The sequence below is a fragment of the Trachemys scripta genome, chromosome 2, assembly GCF_013100865.1.
Source record: "Trachemys scripta elegans isolate TJP31775 chromosome 2, CAS_Tse_1.0, whole genome shotgun sequence".
Classification (NCBI taxonomy): domain Eukaryota; kingdom Metazoa; phylum Chordata; order Testudines; family Emydidae; genus Trachemys; species Trachemys scripta.
In genome coordinates this window covers 184,362,201-184,387,197 of record NC_048299.1, presented here as the reverse complement: position 1 = coordinate 184,387,197, position 24,997 = coordinate 184,362,201, and the positions used below count along the sequence as shown (strand labels likewise).

General features: G+C 39.3%; 1 protein-coding gene across 4 annotated transcripts in view; it reads right to left on the bottom strand.

The window, feature by feature from the left end:
- The window catches only part of ZNF516 (zinc finger protein 516), a 126,782-nt gene that overhangs the window by 75,380 nt on the left and 26,405 nt on the right, over window positions 1-24,997 (bottom strand). For all 4 annotated transcript variants that reach the window (XM_034762502.1, XM_034762499.1, XM_034762501.1 and 1 more), the window contains one exon: window positions 427-2,450. In XM_034762502.1, the coding sequence (XP_034618393.1) occupies window positions 427-2,329 (1,903 nt within the window). In that variant the 5' untranslated portion in view covers window positions 2,330-2,450. The remainder of the gene's footprint in view (window positions 1-426; window positions 2,451-24,997) is intronic.

The following is a 24,997-nucleotide window of genomic DNA, read 5'->3' as shown; positions in this document are numbered from 1 at the left end:
GCCCGGGATGTCCAGGAAAGATACTGCTATACTGAAGCTAACAGCAGAGATATTGAAGCAAACAGCAGAGCTAACTGCGTTGCTAGGGGTAACTAAGCTACCTCTCAGTTGTCCTTCATTTGAAATCCAAATTTACCTGTATCTTGCAAAGACCTCCTGTGATCTCACTTTTATTATTTACATCAGAAATGTTGAATCATCAAGCTGAGACTATAAACAATGTTAATTAGGCTACAGAATTGATCCACATTAATTTTAAGCTTCTTATGGTATTTTACTCATCTATCATTTTGATCCTTTGCTCCTTGCTGTGTCCCACATTCAGGCCCCAGGAGGCTTAGAGGCATGGGATCTAAAAGAGCTAGAGACAAAGAAAAGGTAACATAGGGAAAGAGGGGGGGGGGGAAATGTTGTGTAGGAGCTTACCTAGTGATGGTTCAGGTACTCCTTCCTCAGAGCTGTCCTCAACACCCTCCTCACCCATTCCAGAGGTCACAGAATCTTCTGGGGCAGACGCTGAGCCTGGAGTGCTTGGTCCACTAACAGAACCAGAATCCCCTTCTTCACTGCTGGATCCATACCGGTCTGGCTGAGCAACGGTTCCACTCTCACTGCAGCTCCTGCGTTCTTTCCTGTGCACCCGCGAATGGAGCACCATTTGGTGGTAGGTGCGGAAAATCTTTCCACACTCAAAGCACTCTGTGGACTTGTTTTGGGATGCCCTTCTGCTCTGCCTTGAGGAGGGTCTGTAGTCCAGGTCGCCCTGGGCAAGGATACAGTTTTCTCCTTGTTGCACATTGCTGTTCTTCTCCAAGCGCCCACTGACACAGCTTTTCTTCTTGGGGTTGCTGGAGGAGCTGGGTGAATCCTGATCTCGCTTGCGCTTCTCCTGGCTGACAAGAATATACTCTCTTTTATCCTTGTCATAAGTCACATCTGCATCAGCAAGGACTTCATCCCATCCCACATATTTAACATACTCAGAAGGCTCCGCTACTTTTCCTTTGGTGGCCAGCTGCCAGGCCTGGTAGCTACTGACTGGATCCAGCTCAGCTACCCTTTTTCCAGGCTGTCCATTTGTAACTCTATCTATCCCTACAGCTGGCCTCAGATTCAGGCACTGTAAGAAAAATTGCTTATTTACAGATGGATCTAGGTTTCCATCAATTAACCCCTCAGCTTTGTTCTCAATACTGCTTCTTTGAGCTCTCAAGTGTACAGCATTGTGTGCTTTTAGGCTTTCCATATTTGTAAACAGATTCCCACACTTGGTGCAAACTTCATACAGAGATAAGCCAGTCACAATTGTTTCCTCCTGAATCACATTATTAATAGTGGCTATGGGCTCTAAATCATTTTTTGGTTTGTTTTTGCTCCCCGTCTTTGGACCGTGTGATTTCATGTGGTTTTTGAGAAACCAGGGTTCTTTAAATCTTCTGCCACAAATGTGGCATCCATGATCAAACGATCCTCTATGCTTTTTCATGTGAGCTTTGAGAAACCAGGTTTGACTGAAGGCCTGACCACAGACTTCACAAGGAAATTCCCCTGCATTCAGCTCACTCTTGCAATTCTCGGTGTAAGTTTCCCCATTTGGAATTTGAGCTGTAATATGGTCTTTCTCTATGTGGTTTAACAGGGTCTCTTCTCTTAATGTCATGTAGCTACAAAGCCTGCATTTGTACGGCTTATGGACTTGATGTAGGTGCTGGTCCAGGTCTTTCTTTCTCTCAAACTTGTTTTTGCAGAAGATGCACTGATAAGTGGGTAGCTTGTCAGCTTCTGCAGGTGATGCCTCTGTGACAAGCTCCTTCTTGCTGCTTCTCAACAAAATCTTGCTGTTGTCTGCCTGAGTTGCCCCGTTCAGAATCTTGTTGCAGGCAGATGTACTTTTGGTGGGGCTGGTGCATCCGTCAAGGCCTTCTGAGACTCCCATCTCTCCAAGCTGTGCTTCTCCCATCTCCACCTCATGCCCCTGACTTAAAGTGCCTGTTCTGTGACTCCGAATGTGTATCTTCAGATTGCCCTTTTGGGAAGCTCTATGGTCGCAGTAAGGACATTTATAGGGCTTCTCTCCCGTGTGCTTCCTCATGTGCTGAGACAGGGAGCTCTGAAAAGGAAAACTCTTGCCACAGATGCAGCAGCTGTGGCACATGGACTTGTCTCCATCAACGTCACTCTTGTTTACCTTGCTGGGACTAGAGGATCTTCGTAATTCCATCTCTGCCTCCTTGCTGCGATCCATCTGAATTACTGCAACATCGGTCGTGCAGGGCAAAAGGACAAAGCCTTGTCCAACAGCAGAGGGCTGGGCTGTGGTTTCAATCATACGGTTCTGCTGAGTGTTTCTCTCTTCATTCTCAGGTTAAAGTTTCCCCTATCAATTGCTCGAAAGAGTCTGGGGTGTCACTTTATTCATGTATGTTCTGTAAGCAGATGGCAATGAGCACCTGAAACAAACAAAAACACAAATACAGAAACTATGTAAGTAGATTCTTCAATATGTTTAAAACTATTTATACTTTTCCTTGGGCGATTTTTGTCAACAGACCCAATTTCAAAAACATATTATACTTTTAGTTATTTTAATAATAAGCATTAGCTTATATTCATATTCCATAACATGCACAATTTTAGTTTAAATGGTTAGCATTCAAAGCAACATTAATTAAAATATCATTTGGGGTAAAAAGAATTACTTATACAGAGATAAAGGACATCATGGTTTAAAAGAGGTGTGTGCCCCCCCCAAAATAGTATGAATAAAGTCTCAACAACAGGGAAAATCCATTTTTAAACATTCCTATATTTCTTATTTCAAAACCGAGAGAAAGAGAGAGAGTCTATGTCTCTGTGTATATATATTTTACATTAAGAAACCATTTCTTGAAGTGGTTGTTACACTTTAAATCTGTGGCTTTATAGTCATTTATAATTTCATTTAAAAATATTTGCTTGCCCAGAGATAAAAGACTTTTCTGGAGACTTTCTTTATAGAATATTGTATCACTCTTGAAAATTACATTAAATTGTATTTCGGGCAGTTCCGCTGTGCTTGATGTGGGATGTACTTCATGTAACAGGAAAACAGACTGCAGTGCACTTCACATTTTGATTAAAAGGGAAACTAGAATACAGAGATTGACAAAGTATTCTGTATATTTAAAGATGATTTTCTGTTGGACATCCAATATGAAAAAAAATGCTGATCCAAGACTTAGGCCCCAATTCAAAGTAAATAAGCATGTGCTTAAATGCTCACTGATGTTAATGGTGGTTAAAGTTATATCAACGGAACTTAAAGGTAAGCATGTGCTTAAATGCTTTGCTGAAGCAGGGCCTTAGTTTTAAAATCACATTGGTCAGTGATGAACAAATGGAATTTTAAAAGCTGTTGCATGACAGTATATATAGTAATAACCATCTTTAAAACTGGGTCCCTTATTTATCTCAGCTACACAAGATGTATTTCCCCACCAACCCACCACCCTGAACACACACAAAAAGAGAAACAACATTATTAATATTATAAAATAAGCTTTTTCAGTCCCCTTATAAATACAAATCAAAAGTTTCTTATTAGTTATTTCTAATCAGTTTGAACAGCAAGTTCTATCTGAAAGAAAGAATATTGAAATCACTAATGGACGGAGTCAATCCATTTCTTTGGTAGTAAGAAAAGAAAGCAATTTCTTAAGATGTGGCCAGATCTAAACACCACAACTACATCCACACATCCACACTTTTCACTGGAGACTTCTGATGCAAAAATCAAAGAAACAGATTTACAGTTGCAAAGTCTAAGGCCTTGTCACTTTGTTCATCTCAGATTATTCTGAACTGGGAAGTGAAAACATGTAGTCTGACCATGAATAACATCATAAATCTAACACAATCTAAAATAATTACATTATTCATCTGAGGCACTGAGTTACATTCCCTGGTAATAACACTAATTATTTTTAAGCTAATCTAACTTTTCATTTTCTGAAAAACAATTCAGTTTAGATCTTCAGGGTAATTAATTTTGGTTACTAGCTGTTTATAGTTTTAAGAGGTAAGCATCTACCTTTTCCTCAAGGACCAATACAACTACAAATATCTCCAAGAAACACTTCTCAAATTCATTTCTTTCAAATAAAACACATTTTTATATTATGACTACGTCCAGAACTAATGTACTACTTTATCAGGGGAAAATCACATTCGATCAAAAGCTAAAATGTCTAACTGAGCAACAAGTTTGCAAAGAGAGCGTCTGAACTGCTGATCCTTGAAATTAGCAGTTTAGGACTGAGTTGAGGAACAGCCCCACAAGACACATGCTTGGCTAAATGAATAATGGGAACCAGAAAGATGTACCAAAAGTACAAACAAGCCAGAAAAACCCCACATAGGGCAATAATGAGCGAAGCAGTTCAAATAAATTAACAACCCAACTTGAACCATAACCAAACTTTTCCTGAGCTTCAAACTCATTGCCCTATTATTTTTAATTTTTCTAAGCCTGGAAGCAGTGTCAAAATGGTATGTTGGACAGGGACCAAGTAAAGGGAAAACCTGTTCTCAGGAAATTTCCAGACCAGTTTGTTGAATCAAGAGTTTCAGATTACCACCTATGCAGGCTATGTGCCTAACTCTTTATTAATTTCAATGGGAGTAGGGTGCCTAACCTGCTTAGGCACTTTTGAAAAATCTCAGTAGGCACCTATCTTCATCTTTAGGAACCTACACACCTTTGAAAATCTGGCCCTTGGTTACTGGGATGCTTCTCCAGGATACCTAGGGCTGTGAGGAACCTCGCTACCACCTGCCCTTAGTGTGAGGAAGCCATGTTTGTGCCTATCATGGGTCAGCTCCCTGACTACACCTGCCACAAGCAACCCAAGCATTTCCCTTCAGGCCTTACAAGCCCTGCAGTCACTCTACAGGTTAGCAATTAGGACACCCTAGCCCTTGAGCCCTTTGATCACTTCCTTGGAATGTCCAGCCCCTGATTCACAAGAGACCCCCCCAGTATTCACAGATTCACTGTTTCCAAAGAAACAACACATCTTAGCTTATCAATTCCACCTCAGTTAATCGCTCCACTTAACTCAGAGCACTCAAATATGTTAGTGATGTTGCACTCTATATGATTTTATGAAAATATGCTAATGAGTGTGAATATAATGTAACTGGAATATGCTTCATGCAAAAGGTCTCTTGTAAGGTATCATTACAAAGCTTATAATCTCCTGAGTGTGGTCATCCTATTTATACAAATATATCACTCTTGTATCTGAAACTAGAAATATGAAATATAACTCTGAGGTCCTATCGTAGTTATGCAAAGTGTGGGCCATTAATGGTGGTTTGGAATCTTAATGGCTCCCATTAACCCGGACAATTGACTAATGATAGCTCTGTCTACTTGTAAGTCTTCCAGTATATCTGTGTACTGGCAGGTGGGCAATGAAGTCTTACAGTGACATGTGATCACCTCACCTAAACTGGAATCCATCTTTAACCTGGTGCTTTTCCATTTAGAAGGAGGAGTGGGAACTCAGAGAGGGACAAAGGATTCTCGCCTCGTGCAAAAGATATATAAGAGGGTAGAACAGAACAAAGGGGGTTGCAATCATGAGAAATCCCCTAGCTACCACCTGAGCTGGAACAATGGCTGTACCAGGGGAAAAGGATTGTGGCCAGACTAGGAAGGTGTCCAGTCTGTGAAAGAAGCTTATTGAAACATCTCTGAGGGTGAGATTTTATCTATATTCAGCTTTCTTACTGTATTAGGTTTAGACTTGTGTGTTTTATTTTATTTTGCTTGGTAATTCACTTTGTTCTGTCTTATTACTTGGAACCACTTAAATTCTACTTTTTGTATTGAATAAAATCACTTTTTACTTATTAATTAACCCAGAATATGTATTAATACCTGGGGACGGCAACCAACTGTGCATATCTCTCTATCAGTGTTATAGAGGGTGAACAATTTATGAGTTTATCCTGTACAAGCTTTATATAAGGTAAAATGGATTTATTTGGGGGTTGGATCCCATTGGGAGCTGGGTATCTGAGTCCTGGAGACAGGAACACTTCTTAAACTGTTTTCAGTTAAACCTGCAGCTTTTGGGGGACGTTGTTCAGACCTGGGTCTGGGTTTATAGCAGGCTAGCGTGTCTGGCTCAAACAGGCAGCATTCTGGAGTCCCAAGCTGGCAGGGAAAACGAGTTAGAAGTAGTCTCAGCACATCCATCCCAAGGGGGTTTCTGTGATCCAACCTGCCACAATGTTTATACTGAAAACAAGTGTAAGTGTATTAAACACAGCATAGCGATTCAAACAGAAGCAAGTAAAAGTATTGGAAACAAAATGGTTACTTATAAAATAAAATCATAACATGCACTCTAGAGCCTAGACTTAATTACCAAGATACTCTCATGTCTTGTAAAGTAATTCTCACCCAAAATCCTTCTTCCTTTATTGTATAGAGGCTGGCTCATTATGTCACATGCAGGCTTTGGAAGGCTGAATGCCCAGTACACACACATATTGTAGATGAACAATCTCAGAATCTCTCATCTAACTGTTTGAGTGCTATGCTGATTGTCACATTGCTAGAAGGACTCTTTGCAGAACAACAATGCTGTTCTCCACCAAGAAGGGAGGAAATGGTGAATTCAAAATGAAAATATCAACTTTGAAAAGAATGCTTCAATGCCTCAAGACTGAATCAAAAAAGAAAAAGAAAAAACTACGCTTGGACGCTTCAGTTAACATTCAGATTATTAGTGACTAACTGTTTCGCTCAACACTTAGCCTGGTGCAATAGGTGGAAGCCACCAGCTTTTAACTCACTACGGTTGATTACACTGCTCTACAGCTAAAATGCTTCTGAAATAAATGTAGTCAAACTTTACTAATTCTGGGTCACTGAGAATGAAAATGATGCTTAAAATTGTTGATTGGCTCTAGTTTTCAAGATATGCTATTGGGTCAGTATACACGACCCTTGACTTGGGAACGGCGGAGGATAAGTGAGTTATAAAGGGAAGGGATCTCAATTTAAACCAGAAATGACTAAATTACATCTTTGACTGGATCTATGAATAAATCTATGACTGGGTTTGGACAGTACTTGCTTTTTAGGCAAAACAATGAATGATGCAATCTGAAGCTGGTATTGCGTCATACATGAGATGAATTGCATCATGTTATTCCTAGAAGTCATGGATGATGCAATCATAACGAAGCTTACATCACTCTGCTGAACAAATTGCCCTATATCAGCTCTAGAAATCATACAGTGTCGTGCTCTCTTATTTGTCAGTGTTTGATTTTGCAAAGGGACACATTTCTGTTTAGCCCAAGTGAGTAGAGATGCCTCGTACTTGTGTGAACAGTGCAGATAACTTCTGCTATGTTTGTGGTGAAGTGACTTTTGCATCACAAAAGCGCAGTATAACCACTATGGTTAAGAAAGCCTATCACCTTTATTTTGGTTGCAAAACTGGAGATCAGGACAAGAGGTGGGCCCCACACATATGCTGCAACACTTGTGCAACAAATCTTCGCCAGTGGTTGAACAGGAAAAGGAAATCTATGCCTTTTGCAGTGCCAATGATTTGGAGAGAGCCAACAGATCATACCAGCAATTGTTACTCCTGCATGGTGCCTCCAGTTGGGAAAGGTGTGTCAAAGAAGAAAAAGTGGACTGTGCATTATCCAAACATTCCATCAGCTATACGCCCAGTACCCCACGGAGAAGGACTGCCGGTTCCTGATGCACCAGAATCATTCTCACTTGAGTCAGACGAGGAAGAGGAAGAGGATGAAACTTCTGGTCCTGAACATCAATGTCACAGGACCCACATTTTCTCCCATCCTCCTCCTCTGAACCACACCTCGTAACACAAGGTGAACTGAATGACCTTGTCAGGGATTTGGAACTACCCAAGAGTAAGGCAGAGCTGTTGGGCTCCAGACTACAGCAGTGGAATCTCCTGGCAGGTGATGTTAAGGTTTCCATGTTCCGTGACCGTCGAAAGGATCCTGTCCCATTCTTCTTCATGGAAGGTGATCTTGTAGCCTGCACCAACATTGATGGTGTGATGGCAGCCCTCAACATTGTTCAAGATCCAGATGAGTGGAGACTGTTCATTGATTCATCGAAGACGAGTCTTAAAGCTGTTTTACTGTATAATGGCAATGTTTTGCCATCAATTCCAGTTGGTCATGCAGTCCATATGAAGGAAACCTATGACAACATGAAACAACTTTTGAGGTGCATAAACTATGACCAACATCAGTGGCAGCTTTGTGGCAATTTGAAGGTTGTTGCTCTCTTGCTTGGTCTGCACACTGGATACACAAAGTACTGTTGTTTTCTCTGCGAATGGGATAGTCGTGCAAGAGATTCCCACTACATCAAGAAAGACTGGCCACTCCAACAGCCATTGGAGCCTGGGAGGAAAAGTGTTCAGCATCCACCACTTGTTGAATCAAAGAAGATTTTGTTACCACCCTTACACATCAAGCTGGGTCTGATGAAGAACTTTGTCAAGGCCATTGACAAAACACAACCAGCTTTCAAGTACCTCCATGGAAAATTTCTAAGGTTAAGTGAAGCTGAGATAAAGGAATGTGTCTTTGTTGGTCCTCAGATTCGTGAACTTCTTTGAGATGATGCATTTGACCATGCACTGCGTGGCAAGGAAAAGACGGCATGGAAAGCCTTCCAGTTAGTGGCAATAAATTTTCTCAGAAACAACAAGGCAGACAACTACAGGTTGTTGGTGGAAAACCTCCTCAAGGCATTCAAAAGCCTTGGTTGCAACATGTCAGTAAAGATACATTTTTTGCACTCTCATCTAGATTTTTTTCCACCGAACTGCAGAGCAGTGAGCGATGAGCACGGCGAGCGATTTCACCAGGACATTGCAACAATAGAGAAACGCTATCAGGGCAAATGGAGCCCATCAATGCTTGCAGACTATTGCTGGACAGTGACAAGAGATTTTCCATTTAATGAATACAAGAGACAAGCCAAGAAGCGCTGAGTAGATACTGAATAGGACTAAACTATGTACATAATAGTTTTTTGCCTTTTGTTTCATAATAAATTTTATTTATATAACCCTATCTTAGAAACAGTAGCCAGTTGTTTTAATTGTCATATTTGAATTCAGCACATCAAAATACATAATAAATAGCACATTTTATCTCTGAAGCAGACGACTTCTCAAAAATTGTAGACCAGTGTTACTGTTTTAAAATAGATTTAAAGGCCCTGATCCTTGGGACCAGCTGAGCTGTGTTTGGTATGGAATCTAGGGTAAGGCTGACATTACACCACCACTGAGCTCCCCTACCGTCCCCAATCCTACTTACAGCTTGCTCCAAAGTTGCTCTAGACCCTCTGCCCTACCAACACATACGCATGGGCTTAACTATGCAGTTGAGTTGTGCCATTGCCATAAGTCATGTGTTTAAAGTTAAGCATTTGGGTAAATATATGCAGGATCAGGATGTCACGGAGTGTGGGGAAGTCAGGGCCCTGCACCCTCACTTCCTGTGATTCACCGTGACTCTCAGCCAGCCAGTAAAATGGAAGGTTTATTAGATGACAGGAACACAGTCCCAAACAGAGCTTGTAGGTACAACCAGGACCCCTCAGTCAGGTCCCTCAGGGGTGGGGGGGAATGGGAGGGGGGAGAGCAGGGAGCTTAGACCCCAGCCTTGGGGTTCCCTCCATTTCCCCAAACTGAAACCCACTCCAGCAGTCTCACCCAGCCTTCCCCCAGCTCCTCCTCCAGCCTTTGTCCACCTGGCCCCAACTCCCCTCCTGGCTCAAGTTACAGGCTCAAGTGAAGTCACCCCCTGCTATCCCATCCCCAATGCAGACAGTCCCAGTAAAACTCCCCTGTGACATCCCCAGGTCAATCCTCCCCACTCCCTGCTCTGTCACACAGGGCCTCATTGATGCCAGCAGCAACTCTCCAGACACACACACTTCTGCTCACCATGCTACCTATACATGCTGGGAGCAGAGGATGAAGGTATTTGGCTACATGGTGGAGATTTCTCAGCTGGCCAATTAGACGACCATTACAGCCCTTTTGTGCCAGCCAGGAAAGAATTAATGAAAAATAAAATATTTCTGAAAAATAAGTTTAGAAACTGATGCGGGGTGGAAAACACTGGAGTAGATATGAAATCTAACCCCAAATTCATGGCTGATCGTTATAAAATATTTACATACGGCCAAATGTTTCAAAAAGCTTAGATAGATAGGTTATTTACTTCTTTTACCACATCCTGAAACTGTGAACAAGTCTATTAAAAACTGTATTATGTGGACTGTACTGACCATACATTACATGAAGGGACAGGTCTCAAATGGCAAGAAAAATTGCAGAAAAGAATCAGATATGGGAAGTTACAGTGAATTTTTTCAAGCAAGAAGACATTTTCAATTCAGATATGTGAATTCCAAGCCCTGGATGAAAGGAGCACAGAATCCATTGTAGAAATGTTGCTCATCGTGTCTCCTAGAGCAGGGTTTCTCAAACTGGGGGTCGGAACCCCATAGGGGGTCGCGAGGTTATTACATGGGGGGTCACGAGCTGTCAAGCTCCACCCCAAACCCCGCTTGCCTCTAGCATTTATAATGGTATTAAATATATTTAAAAGTGTTTAATTTATAAGGGGGAAATCACACTCAGAGGCTTGCTGTGTGAAAGGGGTCTACAGTAAAAAAAGTTTGAGACCCACTGTCCTAGAGGATTCTGGATATAATGCAGATCATCACTCCAGTACACTTCTCCAACAACAACAAATGCTGGCACATGATTGTGTGAAGAAGGGATCCTCCTGGTGACGGAGCAATAGTACACAGCAAATATAAGTATGTTCAGGTGAAGAAGGAGTATGTATCAAAAGAGTGATAACTCAGCAACCATGCCTTCCAGTTTTCAGGAAGCTCAAATTAGACAGCTAAAAGACTTTTATATTCAAGGGCATTCACTGTAAGAGAAAAAGACAACTCAAGTATCTAAAAACAGGGGATAAGAGATAGAGTGAGAAATTTCTACCATTTTGCAGCATTGCAGCCTCAATGATACTAGACTACTGAAATACTCCCACATTATAGGCCTCACACCTATGCATCCCCATTGATTTCATAGCAGAATTTAGAGTCTTCTGCAAGAACATTACAATGGTTAGTTTTATATTGTTTTGATCAATGTCATGATCCTGCTGTTCTTACTTGGGCAAAAGTCCTACTGAAAATGCCTTCTTTAGTCCTTTTATGGACAGCTTCATTTGTCTATATCCCTTTTACTCTGTTTTCAGCAGATAACATTCTTTCGACCAAGATGGAGGATGGAAGAAAGTGTGTGTCTTTAAATAGTAAACCTACCCTTGAATTCACAGGAAATCCTGGCATTCTGTGGCCTACAAAGTAAACCAGCACTAGGTAAAGGCAGCATGACTTTGCATTGATTTTCTGAGAGCTGTCTATGTTAATTCTGCCAAAAAGCTATCCAAAAAACTGAACCAGTTATAAAGGAAGACTTCCTAATTTTTAAAAGTATTTAATTATTTAAAGCAGAAATCCTAACACCACATCTCTTGAGGTTGTTTAAACCTTCCAAAATTGCCACAGAGGACTGGAAATGAGAGAGTTAAAAAAGCTGCTAGAAAAATAAACCAGGCATTTCTATTACTCAAGTTTACTTCAACTTGCTTATATCTTTGTATTTAAATCCTAGAGTAGCATTTTACTGTATTTGTTAATAGCTCTGTTCTTTTCTCCCCTGAAGCTGAAGAGTCTATTCCTTTTGTGTTGAAAAATTTGCAGTTCTAACACTGACACATTATTTTGAGCTTCTTTGACTATGTCGTAAGTTTACGTCTCTCTCCTGCTCTGATCTAATGACATTCCACAGCAGGCCTCAAATGGACAGCCAGGCCTCAGAAAGCAGAGTCAGGCCATTCTGAATCAGCACCACACCCCCTTAGCAAATGAAAGTGTGTATATCTTTTTATATATTTATCACACACACATACATATATATACACATACACATACATATATATACACATACACATACACACACACACACACAGTGCACTCCTTTTATAAGAATCACTTCCATCCTGGATTATCTGAGTCTTATAAGCGGAGTATAGTATAGGAATGATTTTGTCTCAGCGGGTTTGATCACTATATGCGGTTGATTCTCATATCAGTGATTCTTATAAATGGAGTGCAGTGTGTGTGTGTGTGTGTGTGTGTGTGTGTGTGTGTGTGTGTGTGTGTGTGTGTGTGTGTAAATATATATAAAAAGATAATAAAGACACCTAATGCTGAAAAGGCTTAGGTATCTGCAAAGAGGTGATGTGTGTCAAACCAAAAACCAGAAGAACAATAAAAAGTCCATAACCCAGTTTTTAGCGCTTTCTAAAGAAGCAGTTCTATGAAAAGGTTATTCTTGTGCACTGCTACAGGGTATGTTGAGAAACACAGGGCTGTCACCCACTCAGTACATATTTTGTGTTTCAGTGTACTGTGCATGTTTGTCCTCTTGGAGACAAAGAAATGTTCTTTATTAGTTACACTGTAGTATTATAAGCAATGAATTAAAATACATCATTAACATCCTGGACAAGCTTATTTTACTACCAAAACAAAGGGACTATTCTTTGAACAAATGGGGGGGGGGACCACAACAACAATAAAGAGTTCCTCTCCCTAAAAACTGTTCTGAACAAGATTAACAATTACAGGCTTATATTCCACAGACACGGGTCCCAAATAGCTGCATGAAGTGATGCATTCACTACTGGGAGAGTAAGTACCATTGATGACAAGGCCTTGGGGCTTCTGCTGTTCTCAGACCAATCAATAATCCATTATGAACAAACTACATTTCCACTCTAACATGAAGAAACAAATAAAAGGGAACTAATATCAGTAATAATTCCATGGAAAAAACAACATACATACATATATACACACACACACACAAAATCACAAAACGCCACCATCACAAGACTTAATTGACTACAATAACCCCCTTATTTTAAGACAGTTACTTAAGACCACTATATTACAGTCTAAAATTTAAAAAAAGTTTATTTTAAAGGCAAGCCACTTTCAAGAATACTTTTTCTGGCTACAGGACAAAATAGAAAAGGCATAAATCTTCCAGGAGAAGAAAATAAACTTAATATATAAATCTAATGGCTTCCTTTAATTTATTTTCTAATCCAAACTAAATAAGAAATTTGAATTACAGGTGACTGCCCAAATGTGACTAGTAGACCATAACATGGCTTTACTGCAGCAGCTGTGTTATCGTCCAGCAAGAACCATTGCAACTATTTACCTCTTGTTGCCACTTTCGCATTCCGCAGTACACAAGAGCAATGATCAGTTTAAATCTCCTTGTGTACATTAAAACTAGAGCAAACTTTTTTGCATTCATGATTAACATACTTTCCTAGAGTTTTCCAAAGATTCTGTACACAGCAGAGGAGTGGAAAAGAGCATCTTAAATTTCAGATAAAATATTTAAATAGAAATACACCTTTTAACAGTTACTCATTTGGTGAAGGTATAACAATTTAGACTCAGAAGGAAACACTGAGACCAATATTATTATGCATAAGGCAGTCTATGTCCTTCTTCTGAAATATAAAGACTAATAGTTAAATTTGACCTCACAGGAGAAAAAAAAATAGACAGCTGAATACACAATGTGATTATTGATTAGACCTAGAAAGGCCAAGAACTGAACCAGTGCAGATGTGGGTTTTTTCCTAGGGTCATTAATGATCTATATTAGGAAGTCAAAAGCAGATATTTTGTTGTGTTATAGAAATCATTTCTAATTTTGAATATAAACATTTTAAATTTTAATAAATGCCTTGGAAAAGAGTCCACTTTACTTCACTTTTGGACATTAATGTACCCGTTTCCTATTTTGCTAAACCCCACTGAAGGAAGCCACTTTATTATGTTCTGTACTGAAACTAAAAGAGGGGGGAAAAAAGACTCCCCAAATCTGATATCAAAGCAAAAATAAAACAATTCATTCCCAAATAGGAGCAAATCCACCTAAATACTGTATAGTATTTTCTTATTCCAATCAATGCCATTGATGCTGTCTATTCATGCATGTGTGTGAATAAAACATGCACAGAATTTTTACCGCACCCAATACTGCTTTGTAGTTAATGTTATCTTATCAGGACTTCCATTATAAACCCAACTTACAAGGGTTTATAACTTGGCCATTTTAAATTGTATAGGTCCAAAATTTGTCAGCCTGAATGCTGATACAAAGTTGCTTAGGAGGAGTATTTTCATGTTTTACTTTAGATGTTTTTTTAAGTGCATAAAAGTACTATAGATAGGCTGATATTTGCAGCACCATGGTTGAAAATAAAATATTTTATTATTTTTGCACTTACTGTAGAAAAATAGGGGCCAGATCCTTAGCTTGTGTAAATTGTTGTAGTTCCGTTGATACACCATACACACACACACACACACACACACACTTTCTTACTATTGCCTCTCAGATTTGCCCAATATAAATGTAGTGAACACATGTACACATTAAGGGCCAGATCCTCAGCTGATGTAAATCAGAAAAGCTCCACTGGCATCAGCGGAGCTACAATGATTTGCATCACCTGAGAATCTGGACCTCTGACTGAAAATGGAAAAACATTGTGCTATCAAGAGTCAAGACTTTAGTGGCATAGAAACATGTGTACCAGTTACAAACTAAAATGAAACAATAGCATGTCACAATGGGCCAAATCCCTCCCTAATGCCACTAGCAGTTACACCAATGGGGAACTGGATCTAATGATTTATAATCAGAGTGACCAGATGTTCTGATTTTGGGTTTTTTTTCTTATATAGACACCTCTTACCCCCCCACCCCCAGTCCCAATTTTTCACACTTGCTATCTGGTCACACTATTTATAATATATGTTGATGACCTGGCTACAGCAGGTCAGATGTACTATATACATACATAACAATAATGACTTACCCAATAAAAGCATGCTGCATCCCTGAATGCAAAGAACCATATATTACAACACAGTGAAAATTTAATAATAAATAATAATAATAACTGCAATTATGTTTACAGCAGGTTAACAGAAGTTACAGGGCTATTTCTAAGATAAGTTACCACGAGATAAGCTATGCAGAAAGAATTAAGAAATTCAAGGTAATAATCAGTAACCCTCACACCTAATATGTCCTATTGCTCAAATAAACACAAAGTAATGATTCTACCATATCGAGTTATTGCCAGCCAGTAACTTGTTAACAGATTTAAGATTACAATGTTGTTGTTTGATTAGCTATTAAATCTTGGGTGTAATAAAAAAAAAGATTTTTCAAGTCACAAAGCAGCAGTGGCAAGCTGTTAGTTTACTTTTTCCACTTATTATTAGACCAGAAACTGCAAAAGACAAACAAATTCCTTGACTGCCATTATTATCTCTTTCAAAGTTCCATTTTGTGAAAGAGCTTTAAAAAAAAAAAAACCCATCATCAAAAAGAAAGAACTGTGGCCTAGAATATAAAGAGAGATAATTATGTGCAGTAAACCATAAAAACATTCAGTTAAACATTACCTTCTGAGGTAGCACTATTTAGCACAGAAAGTCAACATAAAAATCTAATCTCAGAATACACAGCACCAAAAACACATTATCAGTTTTCTTGAAAGTTTTTTACAATAAGCTTTACAAAAAGTACAAAATTGGTCTATTTTTCTGAGATTTTTTAATCTGATCTTGTAGTTAATATTTTTGATGATCATTTGTACTACATCAATCAACATATTATGAATGTCAAATGTTCATTGTATGCCCCCCTTCCAAACACAAACATTTCTTATATGCTCTAGGGATCAAGATCCCCAGCTACTGTAAATCACTGTTGCTCCATTGAAGACAACCAAGTTCCACAAATTTACACAAGTGGGGAATCTGGCCCTATATGTATAGGATGCTCCACTGCCTTATTTCTATTTTATACCAATTTTGGTTTCAACTGAATTACCTGGAGTAACAGTGATAAATCAGACCCTGAGCATACGAATTTGGAGACATCCAGCACTTTCAAAAGACTGTAACTTGACCTAGTTATTGCTAAATGTATATAGTACCTCAGACGCTCACTTGCATCTGCAGCTAAAATGAGTGATATATCAGTGTATATTTACAAAGAGCCATTACTGACAAGTACAATATAATTATTTTATGAGCATTAGTTGGTAAGATATCTGTGATTACTAGTGATTTAATGAGTCATTGCGAGTTCCTGGGTTCAACGGTAGTTTTCAAAACCCAAGAATCACCTATTGTTGTTTTATTATCTAATCAATCTATTTTAGGGTTATCTATAGCTCCCATCATCAGAGCATATGAGCGCTTTCAACATAATGCATGTTTAAAATCAAATTATGAAATATACTGAACCTTGCACTGTTCTATCATTGTTAGTCTAGAAAAGCAAACATTTCATCTCTAGCTTGTGTAACCAAAACAAAGTTACTGCATTGTATGAGTTGCTTATACAACAGGGGCATTATTTATTTATTATCATAAAGGGGGAAAATGTGTAAAGTGAGAGTCCTGTATACCAAATACGTTTGAAACACAAGTTGACAATTTTTGAATTGTAAAGCTCCCAGCCACAATAAACCCTGGAGAGGAGAAACTGAACCTGAAATCAAACTTTTCAGCTATCAGTCTAGTCTGTCTTATTTTGGTATAAAGTGCTAAACTATTTACGCAGAACATCACTGAAAAGGGTCAAGGAAAGAGATAAACAGGAATCCTATCAGTTGCTTATAAATATGTTCTTAAGGAACATTTTATCCAAATTATTCTCTCCTGAACATCCTTTGAACTGCAGCTCCAACACCTATACACACACACACACACACACACACACACACACACACAGAGCAGTCCACCTCCAACACACAGTCTCTCTCTTTCTCATTTTCCCAGTCCAAATATCTGAATGTGAACAGAAGTGCAATATATTGCTAGGAAACAGACGAAGATTCTGAAAGACTGTACACAGCACAGGTGGTGCAGCAGAAGATTGTTTATTCAAAGACTATTAAATCTATGGACCAGGTCCTCATGTGCAATGAGGTGGCTTTGCACTGCACTGCCAGAACTTGACCAAGGAAGATTACCCAAGAGCAGGAACGATCCTGAAATAGTCAAGGGCTCTTAAACCATGCACCCTCTCTGCTGTCAGCAGAAGGAAAGGGGGCATGGGTAGGTCAGCCATACACCAGGCCAATCTTGGGCTGCATTTTTGGCCTCCTGTGGCTCCTAATGGCCACGATAAGTTGGAGCAGTAGGAAGAGCTGTACACTGAACAGAACCAGGATCAGGATTAGGCAAAGGAGAGATTTAAGCCCCTATGCTTACCACCCCATGACCTGTGCTTTGTTCATTTTGACTCTACCAGAGTACCTGATTCTCAACATCTGCCACAAAACATTCTGATATTGCCACTCACAAAGGAAAGCAAATAAGCCAAATAATAAGTCCACTGTCCAAGTTCTTGCGTAAAGTAAAACTGCACTTTCTTGGATATATCTGATTGTTTTCCTTGGCGATAAATTGGTATCGCGCACATGACAACACACTAAACATTAATGAGTAAAAAGTGCAAACACCATGAAATATGTTACAGTAACACTATAGTTAGATTTTTAACTATCCACTTTTAGAAATGTGACCACACCCCATACCGAGTTTCTAAAATGCTCTTATCACCAGAACTGAGAACTTAACAGAATGACTAATATAGTACTGTTCTTCACCAATAGAAAGTGTTTTTCTTATAGAAGTATCTATGTAGGGGAACCTTCCATTTTAGTATGTATCCTCCTTTGTCTCAAGCATGCAAAACACTCTTATCTTATTTCCATCAGTTTTCAAAGCAGGCCCCCATAGCCCTTACCCTAAGAAACGTTCCTGTGACCCACAATCCTATCCAGCTGCCACCCGGTATTCCTCATCCCTTTGTGTGTGTATGTATGTATATGTGACTGTGCCATATGTACTTGCTGCTTCCCCTTCCTGTCCACTAAACCCCTCTTGGATTGTCTCTGCCTTCAGCATCCACTTTCTCTACACTTCTGAAATTGTAACTCACATCCTCATCCTGCCCAAGTCTAAGGACCCCTTCACTAGAATTATTCTTTTTCAGGACATTGTTGATCACTCCTTTTCCCTCTGTTTTTGTGATTCTGCTTTCTCAGTTCTTCCAACTCTTCTGAGTGCCGCATTAGGAAGCTCCTCCTCCTCTCCTCTCCCATAATCTATTCATATCCTCAGGAGTAGTTCCCTCCTCTTCTTCTTCTATGCCAGGGGTCGGCAACCTTTCAGAAGCGGTGTGCCGAGTCTTCATTTATTCATTCTAATTTATGGTTTCGCGTGCCAGTCATACATGTTAACGTTTTTAGAAGATCTCTTTCTATAAGTCTATAATATATAAATAAACTATTGTTGTATGTAAAGTAAATAAGGTTTTTAAAATGTTTAAGAAGCTTAATTTAAAATTAAATTAAAATGCAGAGCCCCCGGACCAGTGGCCAAGACCCGGGCAGTGTGAGTGCCACTGAAAATCAGCTCGCGTGCCGCCTTTGGCACGCGTGCCATAGGTTGCCTACCCCTGTTCTATGCTCTTCCTAAGGAATCTTATCCACTCATACTGTTTCAACTACTGCCTCCTGGTCCCAATTCAGAAAAGCATCCCTATTCAGGAAAAAACACTTTAACACTCGCTTACATGCCTTCCTGAAACAAGGCACTTTCCTTCTAAATCTCTCTCTCTCCCCCCCCGCCATAACAAATCCCTCCTTTCTGCCAACTCAGCATGTCCATGAATACCTCTCTGTCAACCCCATCTAGATTTCCAACCATAGACTTTTCCCCAGGGGTGCTCCACCCCGAGGCCCCGCTCCCACTCCACCCCTTCCCCAGGGCCCCACCTTTGCTCTACCTCTTCCCACCCCTGCTCCGCCCCAGAGGCCCTGCCCTTGCTCTGCCCCCCTCCCCAAGGCCTCCACCCACTGCTCACTGGTCTCCGCCCTCCCTCAAACCCCTCCCAGAACTGCCAAATAGTTGATGGGCAGCACCCCCAATCAGCTGATGGGTGGTGCCGCCAAACAGCTGTGACTGGTGGGTGCTGAGCCCCCACTATTTTTTTCCAGCCTATGTATCCAACTGCCTATCTCGAATTTAATATCTAAAATTAAGCTTCTGAACTGTCTTCCTCCTTCATCACTGATGAAAACAGTACTATATCTTCAACGTCCCCAAGGCCAACAACAATTTCTCTCTTCAGCTTCTCTGGCCTCCCTGTTCTCATCTTGTTCCCCTTGGATCTATTCAAAATGCTGCTGCTAAAATCATTCTACTCTCATATCAATCCGATCATGCCACTACCCCATTCAAATGTCTTGCATATCAAAAGTTCAAGCTTCCTTTCTTCCGCTTATAGTCCCTGCAAAACTCCATCCTACCTAAATCTCTGTTCTCATTTTGTCTTATTCCCTTTTGTGCTGCTTAAGGTCCACTCCAGTTTCCTCCCTAATGCATCTTTTGTACAGTTCTCCCATTCATGTCCTCACATATTTTTACACTGCATTTACAATGACCTTTCCCCTGTGGCACCAAATAACCTCTTTTCCATCATTCTAATACTTCCTTAAAACACATTTCTTACATGAAGTCTTCCTCCAAAACAAGATCCATCACATCAGGTTTGGTGCTTCTTCCAGCGTGTAATATATGGCTAGTCTGTATTGCCACAGTCTAGGTAGGATGTAAATTCCTCAGAGCAAGGACTCTGAATTGTTTTATACAGTGCCAAATGTACTATCTGACTTCCAATAATAATTAAGTGCAAATTATCATTATGGACTCAAGCTTCATCTTTTCAAACAGTCAAAGTTTCTCCATTCATCAGTGGGCACTGCTAATGGATGGAAAACATCCATTCATCTCATCCAGCCCCCAGAATAAAACTAAACTCCTCCGCTGCCTAGCCAGAACTCATCTCTTACTGAACCAATAAAATAAATAAATAGACAGGTAGCCATGGCATGGAAGAAGCAATAATCAAGTGTCATTAAACTCAGTTTCCTTGAAGAATAAAGCTTTGTCACTTCAGATAAAGACAGCTTTGCTACTCTCTGGCTCCTCTGAGAAACCTTAGCTAAAGTGAAACAATTGATGCTTACTTTAAACCACACTACTAACCAGATTTCTTGGGAAGCTTAAGCAGCTCAAGCAGAACCTTCCACTGCCTTTCTGAACCCTGGGGTTACAGACAGTATTACCTATTTAGCTACATTGTTGTATAGCAGAATCTGGGGCATTGGTTAAGAGTGTTAAGCAAGAAGAACAACAGCACATCGGAAGTCAGGCACAACTACATGCTAGCAAAAAATTTCTCTACATCTTTTTAATACATAAATAACTGAGAAAGAGCTGGCCATGCAGAGCATCAAATTACAGTATAGGATTTCTAGTGGCAAATCTCAGAGCTGATGTATTCTTTTTAAAGGGATTAGCCCACCATCTAGTCTACCTAGTCCTAGCTCTTACAACTACAGCTTTGATTTAAAAGCCTATCAAAAACTTTATACAAATAAAGCCATGTGCATATATATCACACACATTACTTTTCTATAAATACAAATACTCCTGTGCTCTTTAGGCTGATGTTTAAACCGGTAGATTTGCCACCAGAGAGGCACAATCTAACAGTGACTCTAACTCTAATAGTACAATTTGAACCATACTACTAAATCCTTGGTATAGAACAACAGGAGAACAAAGGCTAGAGCCAAAAGTTGTTCTTATTGACTCAGCACTATAAAAGCTTTCCAGGGAGATTCTCCATGATGATTAAACAAAAACAAGTACAAAATCACAGACCCTTACACATTAATTCCAGCATCTCCAGAAAGAATTCCTGGGAGTGTTATAATTCTTTTTATAGAGGCATTGATCTAATGAAAAGTAAACAGCAAGTGATAAGCTACACATCCATGTAAACGTTTTTAATTATTCTGTTTGTGTCTTACCATGAAGTTTGTTCTAACATTTTTTTCAGCTGTGCCAAGAAAAACAAATACATATCAAGGACAGAGAGAAATAGCTGAATTTTGCTTTATCTGAATTCCAGTTGTGGGCAACAAAAACCCAACAATTTAAACAGGAAACTATTCTGATAGTACAGAATTTAACTTTCCTGTGAATGTAGAAGCAAGCTACATCAAATCTGCCCCCTTTCTATTTATTGCACCTTGATGATTGAAAATAATTTAGCTCTGGCCTCTCTGGAGAAGACTGAGTACTTGGAGGCCTAGTGCTGCTATTCCTCAATAAAACGTAGGAGGCATATATTTCAGTGCAAGATATTGTTACTTCCCCAATACACAAGCGCGTGTTTCTAGTACAGTATAAGTCTCAAATACAGCTACGAAACACTATCAAATTAGAAATTAATCTAGGACATGAGGGGCCAGACCCTCAGCGGGCGCTGATCTTTCTAGTTCTACTGACTTCAGCAGAGCTATCCTGATTTTCACCAGCTGAGGATCTTTGGACCTTTATTAAAACAACAAGGAGTCTGGTGGCACCTTAAAGACTAACAGATTTATTTGGGCAATGCCCAAATAAATCTGTTAGTCTTTAAGGTGCCACCAGACTCCTTGTTGTTTTAATAAAGGTCCAAAGATCCTCAGCTGGTGAAAATCAGGATAGCTCTGCTGAAGTCAGTAGAACTAGAAAGATCAGCGCCCGCTGAGGGTCTGGCCCCTCATGTCCTAGATTAATTTCTAATTTGATAGTGTTTCGTAGCTGTATTTGAGACTTATACTGTACTAGAAACACGCGCTTGTGTATTGGGGAAGTAACAATATCTTGCACTGAAATATATGCCTCCTACGTTTTATTGAGGAATAGCAGCACTAGGCCTCCAAGTACTCAGTCTTCTCCAGAGAGGCCAGAGCTAAATTATTTTCAATCATCAAGGTGCAATAAATAGAAAGGGGGCAGATTTGNAAAACAACAAGGAGTCTGGTGGCACCTTAAAGACTAACAGATTTATTTGGGCATTGCCCAAATAAATCTGTTAGTCTTTAAGGTGCCACCAGACTCCTTGTTGTTTTTGTAGATACAGACTAACACGGCTACCCCCTGATACTGGACCTTTATTGGCAGCACTAATATGTAAAAGTAAAACCAAAAACAATGGAAGTTATCAAGTGCTATCCTCAACTCACAATTGGTACTGAGATAAAATTTGCAACTGCATGCGATGACCTCTTTTTTAAAAAAATTTTGAGTAACATGAACAGTAATACATAGAAAAAGTCTACACTTTTCCTAACAAGAGAATATTACTTAGGAACATAAGAACAGTGACATAAGATGAGACCTCTGGCCTCTCTAATTATGAATCCTTTCAACTTACAGTGGCTAATACCTATATTCAGAGGAAGGCATAAAGCAATAAAAAAACTGTACAATAACATGCTTAATAGGGAAATATCTTCCTAACTCCAGGCAGTTAGTGGTTGACATATGTACTCCCAAAAGTCCTCCCTTCAAATTTCAGTCAAATTTCAAAGCCAAAAACCCTGTCTGTGAGCTAAGGCAAAGCATGTAAAATTGCTTGTAAAAATTAGGACCAATTAAACCAGAGAGATTAGAATAAGAGATGGAACTGAACCTTAACTATAGTAGCAGCTGCTTCCTCAACTGCTATAATTAATATGGCAAAAGCTTAATCAGATAGTCATATGCTATAGTATGTGTGTGTACACACACACACACACACACACACACACACACACAGGCTGGGATTGTCAACATAGGCTAAAGGAGTTAGGTGCCCAACTCTCTAGGGTTCCTCTAGGAAATCGCAGCTGTGATTTACAATACTCTCTCATTTACTTGTTTATATAAAGTGTAATCAGATTCCATGGTGATAAGCACCACTGCAATGCATATACAAAAATAAAAATAAGTATGATTTAGAGAAAAGGCTCTGACTTACTACAGTTGAATTATTGACCAACTTTTTAAAGCAAACCCACTTTGCTCTATCTCTTAGAATATAAAAGGTCTCAATAAATTCTAATTGCTACTTAGAAAGGGACCCATTTTCTTCTGCAGAACAAGCCAAAAAGTATCTAAAGCTATTAAACCATTCTGGATAATACCTGGAAGTCATTTTAAAATGACACACAGTGAATCCTGTTAAAAGTTTAATAACAACAGGGAAACGTATGTGTTCTGCAGCTCATATTTTGCCCACATTGTTTCGTGGTATTTCAGGATGTATTTAAAACTGCTATTTTATGAACAGGTTTTTTTTAAAAGATGAAGTCATAACATTTCCACATGTTTTGCTGTACGCTGCCTACAGATAAATAACTGATACACTCAAATTATAGTGTATTAAAGTGCCCTGCATTAGAAAAAAGCTTGATCCGTCTCATGGCTCTATGTAAAACCATTAAATAGCTCAGTATGGTGAAGTCACCACTTCAGAATTATAACTTAAAATTATTATTATTATTATTAAGGATGCTATGTTCTTTCTATTTTTCACACTGCTACTGAAAAAACTACACCCATTACATTTTCTATATTTAGAGAATACCATCAAGATACATTTTAATAAAGGTCTATGAATGTAGTTATTGTACTAAGTGGTGAAATGTGTAAAAATCCAAACTCCATCCTATTTCCAGATTACTTTTTTCCTCCTACTGAAACAACAGAAGAGCTAACATGATTTTCATTTTGAAACTGAATGTTTAGATTGGTGCCAGGCTGCATTGATATGCTTTCCATATATTTGAAAAAGAAGTTTGTTTCTTTTTGTTCAAATTAATCAAAGAAAAATGAAGCTGTATAGCTGTCTATCAGTCATTAACTGACACTTTACCAAGGCCCAATCCCGCAAGCATGTATGCATTTGAGTATCTTCACCCACATAAATAATCTCATTAAGTCCAATAAGACTACTCACATGTTTAAAATTATTCACATGTATTAAGTGTCGACAGGATTGTGTCCTACATTTTGTTTAACTGAAGTTGAAATCAATAACCTCCATATGTAACTGCACAATTTTCCCAAAAGACAGTGCTTTAAAATACTGGGAGTAATCAAATGTTACTAATTTTCTGTAAACAAGAACTGCACTGTTTAAAGTTCTTTGAAACTAAGGCTGAAATTTTCAAATCTAGGTGCTAACATTTTTATGATAGTTTATTGCATCAAGAAACACAACGCAGGTTCCCAGTAGGTAAACATTTTCCAAGTCCAGGTGTCCAAATTTAGGCTCCTAAATCCACAGTTAAGTATCTAAATAAAAGTGCCCAATTTTCAGAGGTGCTGACCACTTAGATGGGATTTGTAGTCACTCAGCACTTCTGAGGATCAGGCTACTTACACTTAAGTGCACAACGATGGATTTAGGAGTCTAACGTTAGGCACCCAGGCCTGAAAGTTTTTGCCTAAATCAGTAATCTGTGTAGCCTTCCTAGCTGTAATAAAATATCACAAAAACCTACAAAATGCATGCTGCTTTCCAAAAATAAAGTGAAAATGTGTCAATGGAAGACTAGGGCATCAATTTTCCTTTTTTCAGTCAACCAACCATGAGGCTGATGGTCGTGGTGGAAAAAACTGTAAACCTTCTCACTGAGCTTTAAATAGGGTACTGACACCTGTATTTCAGAAGTTAGCATGACTGCACCTGAGAAGTTATTTACTTTTTTTATTATCTTTGTCATCTAAGCAAATGCCAAAACCACCCCATCATACTTTCCCTGTATTTTTAGATGACATCTTCAACAAATTGGACACAGGATTTGGCAGTTCTCTTTTCAGATGTAGAATCGATACTAT